Source organism: Muscardinus avellanarius, assembly GCF_963383645.1.
Source record: "Muscardinus avellanarius genome assembly, chromosome: 12".
Lineage (NCBI taxonomy): Eukaryota > Metazoa > Chordata > Mammalia > Rodentia > Gliridae > Muscardinus > Muscardinus avellanarius.
Window position 1 is genome coordinate 96,055,465 of NC_137798.1, and position 15,087 is coordinate 96,070,551.

General features: G+C 55.2%; 1 protein-coding gene across 1 annotated transcript in view; it reads left to right on the top strand.

Moving 5' to 3' along the window:
- Positions 1 to 14,553, top strand: part of RIN3 (Ras and Rab interactor 3) — a gene marked incomplete at its 5' end in the record, with an annotated part of 76,429 nt that extends 61,876 nt beyond the window's left edge. Inside the window, 4 exons of the mRNA XM_080707191.1 lie at positions 2,123 to 2,431; positions 5,135 to 5,266; positions 11,310 to 11,473; positions 14,147 to 14,553. Of these exons, the coding sequence (XP_080563317.1) occupies positions 2,123 to 2,431; positions 5,135 to 5,266; positions 11,310 to 11,473; positions 14,147 to 14,467 (926 nt within the window). The 3' untranslated portion in view covers positions 14,468 to 14,553. The remainder of the gene's footprint in view (positions 1 to 2,122; positions 2,432 to 5,134; positions 5,267 to 11,309; positions 11,474 to 14,146) is intronic.
- Positions 14,554 to 15,087: the final 534 nt, after the last annotated feature.

Here is a 15,087-nt window from a genome sequence, read left to right on the forward strand (position 1 = left end):
GGGCACCAAGAGGAGCCTGACTTGGAATCTACCCCAACCAGCGACGTGGCCCGGTGTCCCCAGCGCCCACCTTGGGCACAAGTGTGGGCCAGTGAGACTTCCAGGCGGAGAGAGGGGGCTGCTGAGCTGGGCCCCCAGGATGGCAGAGGGGGCTGCAGGGACCACAAGAAGGTCCCTCCAGGGGACGGGGCTGAGGGGCCTGGGCAGCACCACTGCAACCCAGGCCCGAGGCCGTCCAGCCTGTGACCAGAGCCCTGGAAGCAGGCTCTTCCTGGGAGAGGACACAGAACACAGCCAAGGCCACACGGGGGCACGGGCAGCAGGAAGGCCTCCCCCAGCTCCTCTGGGCCTCGTGGCAATGGGGTCAAGATGCAGCCTGACGATGGAGATGAGCCATGTGCTCTCCTGAGAAAGGGGAAGAGGGAGGCAGCAGGATGGGGACCCAGGGCCACCACCAAGACGGGTCCCAAACCCACACGCAGTCACCCACAGACCTGCATGGCAGGGAAGGGCCACTGGGCCTCTGCTGAGGCCTCACCCCATGGGAACGTGTGCCCCTCTCCTCTCCCCAGAAACAGGGCTTCCCAGGCGACTCCCCAAGGACACAGAATAGCCGAGGGCCCTCCCCTGAGGATGGGACAGGGTGAAGCAGGCTCCCTGCTGTCACCCAGAGCCTTTGCTCCTTGCTGCTGCATCAGGAAGGGGCAGGAGCTCAGACCTCATTTGGCCTCCTACCTGCGCACTAGAGCCAGAGTTGGCCGCTCCATGGCAGGGGTAATAGCAGGACGCAGCAGAGTTCCTGGGAGGTCAAAGTGCATGACCCCCCATCCCAGGAGGTGGTCAGAACCTCTTGGATAGCCGGGCGTGGTGGCGCACGCTTGTAATCCCCGCACTTGGGAGGCTGAGACAGGAGGATCGCACGGGTTCGAAGCCAGCCTCAGCTACTGAGTGAGGCTCTCAAGCAACTTAGTGAGACCCTGTCTTGAAATAAAATATAAAATAGGTCTGAGAGCACAGCCTGGAGGTAGAAAGCCTATGGGTTCCACCCCCAGTACCACCAAAAAGGAAAAAAAAGAACCTCTCAGATTAGGTGACCTCAGAATGGTGAAGGGAAAGCATGTGGACAGCAAAAGCGGGGGGACTAGTACATGCCAAGGCCCTGAGGCTGAGGCTGAGCCAGAAGCAGCCCGGGCAGGTCGGTGGAGAAGCAGGAGCACCCTGCAGCGAGCACAGCCTGAGTGCGTAGGGTGCAGGGCCAGGTGCAGTGGGCGGTGCAGACCGTGGGGAGAGGTTGGCTCAGAATGGACTTCTCCAATGGAAGCCATCGGAAGGTTCTAAACAGATGAACAGCCAGGTGTGGTGGCGCACGCTTGTAATCCCCGCACTTGGGAGGCAGAGGCAGGAGGATCACGCAGGTTCGAAGCCAGCCTCGCTGGCTTTAAGAGACCCTGTTTCCAAATAAAAATATAAAATAGGTCTGGGAGTGTAGCCCTAAAGTAGAAGGGCTTCCAGGAACCCCAGTACCACCAAAAATAAAAAAATAAAATAAAAAACAGATGAACATCACATCCAAACAGGATAACACTGGTCACTGCGGAGAAAGAACCTTAGTGGCCAGGGCCTGAGGCTACTGATGTAACCCAGGCAAGAGGTGGAGACGGTGGCCTGACAGCCAGGTCAAAATAGTATCCCCAGAGGTGATGAGAAGTCTGGAGAGACATTATTTTTGAGACTAGAGTCAAGCCCATGTGGGACAGCAAGAATAATTCCACCCATCATGGACTGAGTGCTCAGGCCCTGCGCATACGGCTGCCTGGCCTGTACACTGCCCAGATCCACCAGGGGCAGCGGCCTCCGAGGCTGTGTACTAACAGGGCAGCCTCTGCGTCAGGCCCCGTGACAAGCACCAGGTTAGAGTGACCAGCGTATTAGCCCCGGGGGCTCCTGTGATGCTGTCCCTGCAGTGTGGCTTTCTGCTGAAGGTACTGCACTACCCCACATGCCGGAGCCACGGGGTACAACTTCTGGGTCCTTCCAGGGACTGGGGATGGGGAGGGCTGCACCAGTGGGTGGCGAGGTCCCCACACCTGGGTCCTCACCCTCGCCTTCTCGCCGCCTGCAGAAGCCATTGTGGAGTCGGCCCTGTACAAGTGCGTCCTGAAGCCCCTGAAGGAAGCCATCAACTGTAGCCTGCGTGAGATCCATGGCCGAGACGGCTCGCTGCAGCAGCTCAAGGACAACCAGCTGGTGATCCTGGCCACCACCACCACCGACCTGGGCGTGACCACCAGCGTGCCCGAGACGCCCACCATGGAGAAGATCCTGCAGAAGCTGGCCAGCATGCACAAGGCCTACTCCCCGGAGAAGAAGATCACCATCCTGCTGAAGACCTGCAAGCTCATCTATGACTCCATGGCGATCGGCAGCCCAGGTGGGTGGGGGACCTGGGAATGGGGGGTCGGCCTTCCCACATCCCCCGGAGTTTGCCGCGAGGCCATAGGTTATACACTTCATCTAGTGTGCTAGAGCAGAGCTCAGCGGTGTCTGGAAACACGGAAATGCACTGTCTCTGTCTCGGTCTGGAGGCTCCAAGGTCAAGGTCAAGGTGTAGGTGGCACAAAGCTCCCTCTTTTGTAGGCCCTTGGAAGGCCTGTGCCCTCCTGCCTCTTGCTCGGGCTGCACACAGAGCTCCAGTCCACGCAGATCGTCCCCCGTGTCCACATGCCCACTTTTGTCAAAGACGGGGGTCATATCAGGTTAGGGACTGTCTTGCTCCAGGCTGACCTTGTCCTAGCCAAGTGCATCCACAACCACCCTATTTCCAGTAAAGCAGAGGAGCCCGTGGGCCGTCGGGCAGGGCTGCTCAGCTGTCCGCACGCAAGCCGGGCTGGCCTCCATGCGTCTGCAGTCAGAGGCGGCCGGCGGGTAGCCAGCCGTGAGTGGCCATGCCTGTCCATGGGGTCTCTGGCTGGTCTGGGGTGGGGCTTCAGCTGGATTCCTTCATGCAGCGTGTCCACATGTGCGTGGCAGCCGTGGAAACAGTGCAAAGACGGGTCACCTCTGTAACTACTCAGACCTGGGCACAAATGACTCATCTCTTACTACTACCTGTGCAACGTGAATGATTTACTTAACCCCTGGGAGGTTTCTCCCTTTACAGAAACTGCTTGGGTTCAGAGAACATGGCAATCACTTGTGACTGTTAGAGACAGTCTCTGAAATGTCAGCCTCTAGCCTGGCTCTGGCAGGAGGGGCTCGCTCTGCTCCCTGCAAGAGGGCAGGCCAGTTTGGCCACAGGCCCACAGACACCTTTTGATGTAGGTGTGGAGTTGGAACATGGAGCAAGGTCCTTTCCCCCTGGAAAAGCTCCCCCACAGGCCTGGCCCAGGCTGCAGTCTCAGGTTCCAGTCATGTTTTTATATTAAACTGATCAGTGTCTTAACGCCATTTTCAAGAAAGGTATTCCAGAGCCAGGCATGGTGGCACATGCTTGTAATCCTAGCATTTGGGAGGCTGAGACAGGAGGATCACGGTTCACAGCCAGCCTCAGCTACTTAGGCCCTTTGCAACTCAGTGAGACCCTGTTTCAAAATAAAGAATAAAAAATAGGGCTGGGGGTATAGATCGGAGGTAGAATGCCCCGGGTTCCATCCCCAGTACCACAAAAAAAGAGAGAGAGAGGGAGGGAGGGAGGGAGGGAGGGAGGGAAGGAAGGAAGGAAAGAAAGTAAGTGTTCCTTAAAGGCAGAGCTGCACTGAGCTAGACCTCCGTGCTGGTCATAATGCTGAACTGGAAATGAGGACCTCCAGAGACAGGGCGAGTGCACAGTTGGTTTTCACGGAGTGGACATTAGACCGGAGGCCAGGTGACTCGTGCAGTCTGCAAGTCACAGAACAGGCTCAGATATAAACACAATTGAGTACCTACCTACCTGAGAATCCCCCAAAGAAGTGGGGCATGGTGGCACACGCTCATAATCCTAATGCTTGGGAGGCTGAGATACGAGGATCGTAGGTTCAAGGACAGTGATAGGAGGATCATAGGTTCAAGGACAGCCTTAGCAAATAGTGAGATTTTCATCAACCTAGTGAGACCCTGTTTCAAAAGAAAAATAAAATAGGGATAGGGATTTAGCTGAGAGGTAGAATGCCCAAAATTCAATCCCCAGTACAAACAACAACAACAAAAAAGAATCCTTCAAGGAAGTAAGAGGTGGGTCAGCGAACAGAACCCAGAGCCCCTAAAGAGCTGTGTGGTGGGCCAAGAGCCACAGAGCCCCGGGAAAGTGGCCAACCTGTACGCTGACGGTAACCTCTATCCCATCCTGACTCTGCCGAGGGCTGCAGCAGCCGGCCTGGGCTGGGGTGTCCTGCAGGGCGGCGGTAGCGAGACTGCGTCTAGCCAGAAGGGAGAGGAGCCCTGGCTGGGGCAGCCCCAGAGGGAAGGGCATTGTCCCTGGGACTCAGCAACCTGGAAGTGCCCGGTCCCTCCAGCCCCGACCCCTGAGCTGCGTGACTGTACAGACGTCCTGGGTACTTAGCTAAGCCTTCCTTTCCTCCTGTTGAGGGCACAGCCAGACCCACCATGCCCGGCTCTCTTCTGATTTGGGTGTTGTGTTAATCTAAGCCAGGGTAGAAGGGATGTTCCTCTGTAGTAGACGCTGTCATGGGAGCCTGGTGGGGGCATTCTGGGTGTATCCTGCCATAGAATTCTCACCAAACCCCACAGGACGGTGACATCATCTCTGGGCCTAGAAATGCCATAGGCCACAGTCACTGCACCTCCCCTACAGGCGGCAGGGACAGCTGGTCCCCTCCAGGGTTAGGGGAGAAGCCCACCCTTAGGAGAGGGTGGTGGTATTGTGGTTGACAGACAGGGAACCTTCCCAGAAGACATGGGCGGCGTGAGGCCACAGCTGCGACCAGTGCGCCTATGAATCAGCGTGACGTGAACTTGGTGGCTGAACGAGGCTGAGCAGCCGCAGGGTTGGCCCTGGGAAAGAGGAAGAGGGTGGGATCTGGCTCACCTCACTTGCTGCGGGACCTCAGATCCCAGCAGGAATGCGCCTCTCCCCGGGGTGACCAGCCCCACCCGCGCGGCTGGGTCTCATGCCCTCCCCTCCGCCCTCTCCTAGGGAAGCCCCACGGTGCCGACGACTTTCTGCCCGTGCTCATGTATGTGCTGGCCCGCAGCAACCTCACGGAGATGCTCCTGAATGTGGAGTACATGATGGAGCTCATGGACCCCGCCCTGCAGCTGGGAGAAGGTGAGTCGCCACCCCCGGCCCATTGCATGCCCCCCAAACCCAGCGAGCTCCTCTGGCGGTGGGGGGCAGCTGGGGCTCTGGGGACTTGAATCAGGCCAGGCTGGGAGGGCGGAGGAGCCCGTGGAGGAGAAGGCTGGACTGGGACACAGGGAAGCTAGGAGGGAATGGCGCACGCTACCCAGACAGCGCAGTCAGGGAGGGCTCCCCAGAGGAGGATGGCTGGGCCGGGCACAGCAGGAGCCCACAGATGGAGAAGGGGAAAGCCGCTCAACCTGGAAGGGCAGCGGGAGCTGGTAAGAAAAGATGAGTCTGGAACGGCGGGCAGTGCCCATGCTAGGAGCCTGGCAGGGGTGAGGATCAGTACCTACACAGAGTGGCCCAAGAGACTCGCCCCGCTCACTCTGCCGCCCCAGGACTTCTGTGGGTGGGAGGAGGTCACTGATAGAGGACGGGGTTGGGTTTGCTGCACCCAGCCTGTTTCTCTTCCCCTCTCCCCTTCCCACTACTTCCTCCCACCCACAGAGCCTCAGCCACCCCCGCCTTGACACCACCACCCAGAATCCCTTGAGGTGTAGCCGCCCAGCTCGGTCTCAGATGGAGCCCGACTTGTCCTCTGAGACGTCAGCCTTGAAGGGTAGAGTGATTCTCCCAGACCCTGATGGCCCTCGGGACTTTGTGGTTGTGAAATTAGCTGGCCTGCTTTGCCTCTGTTTGCCTGTGTAGTGTGTCTCCAGGGTACGAGCTTCACTGAAGTGATCTGTGAGCTCTGGACAGCTCGGGGCAGGGAGCATTAAAGCTGTGGGCTCTGTCACCATTTGCAATTTGGGCCATAGTTCTAGAATCTCCGGATTTACTTTTTTCCCCCTCTTTAGTTAAATGCTTTCTGCACTTGGAAAAACTTGTCTTCCAGGAGGTCCAGAAACTCCGAAGCCAACTTTTCTTTAGCCCACCCATCTATCTAGCCACGTATTCACCCACCCATTCATTTATCCTCAGCTATCCATCCATCCACCTACCTACCCATCTCCTCATCCATCCACCCACCCACCCGGCTATCCATCAACTCATCCATCCATATTACCCATTTTCATGAATGGGCCCATAAGCCCATAAGCCCATTCATCCATCCATCCACCCACCCACCCACCTACCCATCACTCATCCACCCACCCATCTATTTATCTGTCCTTTCACCCATCCACCAAACCACCCACCCATCTACTCATCAATTCAGCCATTCACCCATCTATCCACCCATCTATCTGCCCACCCATCGGTCCATCCACCCACTCATCCCTTCATCCATCCACCCATCGACTCCCCTTTCAGTCTGTCTACCCATCCTTCTGCCTGTGCGTCATCCATACCAGACCCACCCCGCACAGGCCCCATTAGCCTGAGGGGAAAGAATAGAAGAGAGTGGGAGGTGGCGAGGATCAGGGGCTGTGAGCCCAGCTGGCTTTCCACCCCAACCCTGGGCACTCCATTTCTTAGGGCTTGCCCCTAACAGAGACCGCAGCCTGCCCAGTACTCTCAGCAGAAATCTTCTCTGTGGTCTTGGGGCTGCCCTACACATAACCTCAAAAGGTCGAACATGACTATAAATACAAGATATTAATAGAAAACCAAGAGAAATCAGTAAACAAAGAATTAACAGCCTCAATATATAGAAAGCTCTTATTTTGGGGGGGTGTACGGTACTGGGGCTGGAACCCAGGGGCATTCTACCTCCAAGCTTCACCTCCAGCCCTATTTTTTATTCTTTATTTTGAAACAGGGTCTCACTGAGTTGCAAAGGGCCTCACTAAGTAGCTGAGGCTGTCCTCGAACTGTGATCCTCCTGTCTCAGCCTCCCGAATGCTGGGATTACCAGTGTGCACCACCACACCTCGCTTTAGAAAGCTCTTATATATCAACAAGAAAAGCTCTAAGACTCTGAACAGGCACCTGGCAAGGGCCATCTGCTCATTCATCCAGCATATACCACCAGGCTTCTACTGCGTGGACTTTCTCATAGCTTCTTGCCAAGAGAAGAAATCGGTCCTCAGATGGGTTAAGCAAAGGGGCGGACAAGATTGCTGCAGATCTAACCACATGTGATGCATACTGAGAAGCGACACAGTGGCTGGAGGGCTGAAGGCTGGGCAGGAGGGCCCTGGCTGACCAAGGGGCGCCTGGGCACAGAGCAGTACGCAGCTCCTCTTCACCCCTCTGTGTCCCAAGGCCGTGCGCTGCTGCTATACCTGGGGGCCGGGGAGGAATCACTCAAAACCCTGCTAAGCCAGTCGTGGTGGTGCACGCTTATAATCCCAGTACTTAGGAGGCTGAGACTGGAAGATCGCAGGTTCTCTGGCAGCCTCAGGAGGTTGGTGAGGTCCCTGGCAGAGCTTGGCACTTCAGGGGCTAGGGAGAAGGTCTGGAGAGTGATAGGGAGGCCCAAGCGAGTGCCCTGGAAGAGGGCATGCTGAGGTCTCAAGGGAGCAGGGTGCCGAGGACCTCCCCTTCCTCTGGGCCCCATCGCTGTGTGACCTAGGCCAACCTGTCCTTCCTCTATGCCTCAACAAGGTTAATGCCTCTCAAACTGTATAACCAACACTAAGTATAATAAGCTAAACATCCATGCAAAAGAATGTCTTTTACCTTAAAACCTCATGCTGCAATCTGGAGTACTCTGAAGGGAAGAACCACTTCAGGAGACAGTAGGGATAAAGAATATGCATGAGAAAGCCGGGCGTGGTGCTGCACGCCTGTAATCCCAGTACTCGGGAGGCTGAGACAGGAAGATGGCAGGTTCTCGGCCAGTCTCAGCTAATTGTGAGGCCCTCTGCAACTTAGTGAGACTCTGTTTCAAAATAAAGAATGAAACCTGGTGTGGTGGCACACGCTTGTAATCCCCGTGCTTGGGAGGCGGAGACAGGAGGATCTTGCAGGTTCGAAGCCAGCCTTGCTGGCTTAAAAAACCCTGTTTCCAAATAAAAATATAAAATAGGTCTGGGAGTGTAGCCCGGAGGTAGAAGGGTTTCCAGGAACCCCAGGACCACCAAAATAATAATAATAAAGAATGAAAATAAGGCTGGGGTCTTAGCTTGGAGGTAGAATGCCCCTGAGTTCAATCCCTGGTATTGCAAAAGGGGGGGGGCATGTAATAATTAAAATTTCTTTCACAGTATTTATTTATTCATTTATTTTTGGTGATACTGTGGGTGGAACCCAGGGGCTTTCTACCTCCGGGCTACACTCCCAGACCTATTTTATATTTTATTTGGAAACTGGGTCTCACTAAGTTGCTGAGAGCCTCACTAAGTAGCTGAGGCTGGCTTTGAACCTGTGCGATCCTCCTGTTTCAGCCTCCCAAGCACTGAGATTACAAGTGTGCCCACCACACTCGGCTTTTATTTATTTTTATTTTTACTTTTTGTGGTTCTGGGGATTGAACCCCGGGGCATTCTCTCTCCCTCTCTCTCTCTGAGGCATATCCTCAGCCCTATTTTATTCCTTTTTCCTTTCTTCCATTCTTTCTTTTTTTCCTTCCTTCCAATACTAGGGATGGGACCCAGGGACATTCTACCTCCAAACTACACCCCCAGCCCTATTTTTTATACTTTATTTTGAAACAAGGTCTCACTAAGTTGTAGAGGGCTTCACTAAGTAGCTGAGGCTGGTAAGGAACCTGCGATCCTCCTGTCTCAGCCTCCCAAGTACTGGAATTACAAGTGTGTGCCACGACGCTTGGCCTTTTTCAGCTTTTAAAAGTATTTCTAGCCGGGCGTGGTGACGCACGCTTGTAATCCCCGTGCTTGGAAGGTGGAGACAGGAGGATCACGCAGGTTCGAAGCCAGCCACGCTGGCTTAAGAGACCCTGTTTCCAAAAATAAAAAAAGTATGAAATAGGTCAGGGATTGTAGCCCAGAGGTAGAAGGGCTTCCAGGAACCCCAGTACCACACACACACACAAATATATATATGTACACACACATATATATATTTCTAAACCGGGCGTGGTGGCGCACACTTGTAATCCCAGCATTTGGGAGGCTGAGACCAGAGGATCACGGTTTGCAGACAGCCTCAGCTACTTAGTGAAGCCATCCACAACTTAGTGAGACCCTGTTTCAAAATAAAGAATAAAAAATAAGGCAGGGGGTGTAGCTCAGAGGTCAAATGCTACAACGAGCTTGCTCAGTCCTGGGAGCAATAAATCTGGCACTGAGTCCATTTGGGACCGAGATCCTCAGAAAGATGGACAAGGGCTTCCGTTGCAGTTCTGCAGCCACTTATCTGCAGCGATTTTTTCCCCTTTTTATGAAATAAACTCCTTTAAGTTCCTGTTCACTGCGCTAAAAGTGGAGATTCCTCTCCGGGAAAAAAATCTGAAATAATTGACATGGACAACTGCCTTCTGTGCAATTGACAATGTTTTAATTTCCATCACCAGTATTTATACCTTATACCCCATGTAAGCACCAAAGGACAATAGTGAGGCATTAAATGTAAACAAGATAAACAGGATAAAAGAGGGTCCATGGCGTCACAGTTTGAGATTCGTCTGGGACTAGGTGATTGAAGTCAGCCCTCTTGGCCTTTGTCATTGGAATCAGGTTTCTGTCCTCACAGATGAGCCCTAGGGTCCGGAGTCTGGAAAGGCATCCGGGACAGGCAGGCTGTCTGTAAAGGCGGGGGTCACACCCAAAGTTTGTTTTGGGGAAATTCAGTCTTCTAGGATCTCCTTTGATCCTTCCAGAGTCTTTTTGTCTCTAGGGCTTAGTCCAGGCCCTCCTTTATCAAGATCCATGGGCTGCGTTGCAGATTTGTCCAGTCCTGTTTGCTCTGCCATCCCCTGTAAGGCAATACTTATATTACAGTTAGTAAACAGGGCAAAAACATTATAACACAGGTGATTGGATTTCTATAATTGTTCTTTAATGCATGATTTTGAGGCAGACTTTTGAGTTTTTTACTGTCCTGCTGCTGAGTCACTAATGATGGGCTTTTTAAGGCCAGATAAGAGCTTATTAGCATCTCTTTAAGAGGAAAAACAAATGGTCCAGGTTCCAGAGACAGTTTTACATCTCTTTGGAAAATGGGGCAAGAGGTGGGTTTGTAGCTTCCCCTGCTGGCAGAGAGGTGCTGGGAGCTAATCTTTAGACCAAAGGACCTGCCTGCGGGGGGGGGGGGGGGGGGGGACAAAAGGAATTTTTGCAGCCCCTGAATTCTGGCTGCCCTTTACTAGAAAATGTATCTTTCATGGACTCAACGTCTTCCACAGTCCTAATTCTTGGGATCCTATTTTAGATCATCGGAGCTTATTAGTGTAGAAATCTAAGAGCAGGGAGTATTTTTGCCAGAAATGACATCTCCTTCCTCAGGGCGTGGCCTCCGTGGGCCTCGCCAAATGCAAGCATTTGTCACGCTTGCATTTTGCGGAGGGGGACGGTGGCAGTCAAATGCCCCTGGGTTCCATCCCCAGACCCATAAAAAAAATTAGTGAGGCTTTCAACAACTTAGTGAAACCCTGTTTCCAAATAAAATATAAAATAGGTCTGGGAGTATTGCCTGGAGGTGGAAGGCCCCTGGGTTTTACTCCCAGTAACACAAAAAATATATAAATAAAAATAGACAAGTGTTTCAGCCGAGTGTGGTGGCGCACATTTGTAATCCCAGCGCTTGGGAGGCTGAGACAGGAGGATCGCACAGGTTCGAAGCCAGCCTCAGCTACTTAGTGAGGCTCTCAGCAACTTAGTGAGACTCTATTCAAAATAAAATATAAAATAGGTTGGGGGCATAGCCCAGAGGTAGAGGCCCCTGGGTTCCATCCCCAGGAACAAAAAAAAAATAGGAAGCAGGGCTGGACTTGGGGCATTGGCGAAGGCTGTGCTTTGGTCCTGGATCCAGCTCGTCCTTTGGACCAGGAGACCGAGATGCAGGCGCCCCCTGGCGGCGGAGGCGGGTGGAGCTTGGAGGAAGTGGGCGGGACGGGCCAGCTGGGACCCGCCTTTAGAGCCAATCCGATCCTAGCTCAGCCTCCTGGCCCTTGACCTTCCAGGTTCCTACTACCTGACCACCACCTACGGGGCCCTGGAGCACATCAAGAACTACGACAAGATCACGGTGACCCGGCAGCTGAGCGTGGAGGTGCAGGACTCCATCCACCGCTGGGAGCGCCGGCGCACGCTCAACAAGGCCCGGGCCTCGCGCTCCTCGGTGCAGGTGATGCCCCAGGATGGCGGGAGGGGGAGGACCCGGCCCAGGCACCCTCCTCCTGCTGCCGGCTTGCAGCCCCGCCCTTGGGGAGGCAGGGGGCCCCCCACACCAGCGGAGGGGACCCCCAACCCCAGCCTGCCAGTGTCGGTCCATCTTCGCCAGGGAACAGGGAAACGTGGGTGGGCCTGGGTGCTAGGCAGACAAGACGGAGCTTAGAGGAAAGAGACCGTCATCCTTAGCACCTGCTTCATCCTAGCATCAGGGACCCTACCCGCCTGGGTCCCTGAACCAGTGCAGCATCTGCCCTTCCCCCGCCCCAGCCAACCAGCTGCTCAGCCTGCCTCCCTATATTAGGTCATTTGAGGCCAGACTCCTGCCCTGGTCTCCTTTCCCATCATCCCACACAGCCCCAGGCTGCACCAAACCCTGTAAGACAACTCAGTGTCCAGCAGCCTCCTCTGGGCAGCATTCCCTGTGCCCACACACCTCTGCCCCCACCCGGCTGGGTGAGGCCCTCCTCTCTAATTTGTGTACCCTCTATGTAGGGGGTCTCCTCTAGAGGGCAGCACCTGCAGTCCACGTCCTCAGGGCCCCACACCCAGGGGTGGGACAGAGCAGGACTGAGGTGTGTGGACAGTGGAGGGAGTCCCGCAGCAAGCAAGGCAGCAATCCAAAGCTCTCGACCCCTATGCTGGCACCCAGAGCACACCAGTCCTGACGCCCACTGCTAGCTTTCAAGATGGCCCATCTATACTAAACAAAGCCCCAGCCTGGAATGCAGGAGGCTCAAGTTCTGAACCCAGCTCTGTACTAGCTCACTGTATGACCCAGAGCAATCCCTGCCGTGAGCTCTGATCCCCACTGCGTGTTCAAGCTAAGGTTCCTACCCCCTTTTCTCTTTCTTTCTTTCTTTCTTACTTTCTTTCTTTCTTTCTCTTTTTGGTGGTACTAGGGGTAGAACCCAGGGGCTTTCTACCTCCAGGCTATATTCCCAGACCTATTTTATATTTTATTTGGAAACAGGGTCTCACTAAGTTGCTGAGAGCCTCACTAAGTAGCTGAGGTTGGCTTCGAACCTGTGCGATCCTCCTGTCCCGGCCTCCCAAGTGCGGGAATCACAAGCGTGCGCCACCACGCCCGGCTTCTACCCCCTTTTCTAATCAACAATACTTTGTCTCTCAGGAGAGGGCAAAAAGGAAAAAGAAAGAAAAGCTCTGATTTAGCTTCTCTGGAGTTGCATGGCAAAGTGTGAGCTGGTATGAGGTGGCACAAGCCAGCTCCAGCCAGCCATCGCCCCCAGGCCCCGTCCCACACCAGCCCCAGGGCATGGACGCTCTTGGTTGGAGCCTGGCCCAGGCATCTCTTACTTCTTCCTTCCACCCTGAGGGTCCCCGCTACTGAGGCGGGCAGGTCACTGGTGAGAGGGAGCCCACACACAAGCACGGGGAAGACCGAGCTTGGGAGGAGGCCGTGCAGAGAAGCCGCTGGGCATGGCTGCTGGGACCTGGGCAGGGCAGCTCTGCCTCCTCCCTGCGCTTCCCTTGTGCCTGCACCTGCAAGCCCTTTAAAGCTGAGCGCGGCGGCACGTGCCTGTAATCCTAGTACTTGGGAGGCTGAGAAAGGAGGATCACAGGTTTGTGGCCAGCCTCAGCAACCCTCTGCAACTCTAGTGAGTCCTTGTTTCAAAATAAAAATAAATAAGTAAAATAGGGTTGGGGATATAGCTTGGAGGTAGAATGCCCCTGGGTTCAATTCCAAGCACACGCACACGCACACACACACACACACACGCCCTTCCCTGGGGAGTGAAAGCCCAGAGCCAACAGTCAGCACTAGGTGCTCCCATATATAGGGTCCATGGGAGACCTCCTGGGGGACAGGGAGAGCACAGACAGCCCTATGACGAGGGGGCTGGGACTGTCCCTCCCAGAAAACACGGACATTCCCAGGGAAGCCCTCGGGACCTCATAAGCACTGGCCATCCTCAGCCACTCCCCACTCCTGGTGGTCAAGATCTTCATGGCTGGGCGCTGCAGTTTCTACGATGCCCACAAGGGGGCAGTCCCATGCACCGTTGAGCACCTGCTGTCAGGGTGCAAGGGAGGGGACTCCAGCCTCCTCTAGCTGTGTCTGCTTCCTTGCAACCATGCTGTCAGCCCCGTTGGAATCCTCCTTTTACAGTTGATAAGCTGAGGCTCGTGGAGGTCAAAGGCACACAGTAGAAAAGGACAGATTCAAAGCCAGGGCGTCGTGGGACTCATGGCCATACGTCCTCTCCCTGGCTGGTGGAGCGTGGAATGAGCGTGCTGTCCTAGTGTGGGCGAGTGCCGCCATCCAGAGCACCACAGGCATCGCACGCCCACAGTCCTGCTAAACAGCCACCAGGGGGCGCACGTGCTCCTTGTTACCTGGACTCACAAATGACTCCATCCAGAAGAGTCAGCCTTGTGGAGAAGTTAGAGGGCAGGATCACGCCGTCGTCTCAGTCACAGTTAGGACAGAGGCAAATGCTCCAACTCTCAGCTTCACAGCCACTCCTAGGACCCTCCTCTGTCCAGAGAGGAGCCTGGGGCCAAGAGAGGCCAAAGGCTGGTCTCTGGCCACTCAGCTTCTCGCCGCTCGCCCGAGCTCCCGGTGTCGGGGTGGGAGATCTCAAACCTCCTCCATGTTGCCCTGCAGGATTTCATCTGCGTGTCCTACCTGGAGCCTGAGCAGCAGTCACGGACGCTGGCCTCGCGGGCGGACACGGCGGCCCAGGCGCTGTGCTCACAGTGCGCTGAGAAGTTCGAGGTGCTGCAGCCCCAGAACCACCGGCTCTTCGTGCTGGTGGACGGGCGCTGCTTCCAGCTGGCCGACGAGGCGCTGCCCCATCTCATCAAGGGCTACCTGCTGCGAAGCGAGCCCAAGCGCGACTTCCACTTCGTGTACCGGCCCTTGGATGCTGGTGGGGACAGCGGGAGCCCACCCTGCCTTGTGGTGCGAGAGCCCAACTTCCTGTGAGGCCCGGGCTACCCTGGCCTCTGCCATGACAGTATTTCCTGAGACTAGAGGGACAGAGGAGCAGGGACTGGGCACTCGCTCCCATGACATGCACAGCTGCACCGTGTTATACTCATGGCCCCACATCTGACCCCACACGCACACGCACACACACACTCCAACATGCTGTCTGCATTGACGCGTGCATTGCGTTCACTGAACATTGCCTGAACCACTGCGGTAAAATAATTGGAAAATAACAAGTAGCCGCAGCCAGAGGCACTTCCTGAGGCTGAAGTATAGCCCCGAGAGGCCATGTTCTTCATTAGTCAGAAAGGGAAACTGAGACTCAGAAAGGGAAGAGACTCTCCAGCCAGATGCAGCAAACAGACTCACCCCTGCATGCACAGCCCCTCGGCTCTTCCTTCTGCTTCCCCCCATCTACCCCATCTTTGATCTTTCGAGGGAAAACCCTGAGCTCAGCTTCCCCAGGACTGGCTGAGGAGGGGGATCCGGCCAGAGTTGCTCCCTGTGCCACTCAGGATGGGGCTGGGATGTTTTGGACCTGCCCAGCATCTCAGGACTATCTCTCAGGGTGTGTGTTGAAGAGACAGACGCCATGCCCCTGCCCCTGGAGCCAG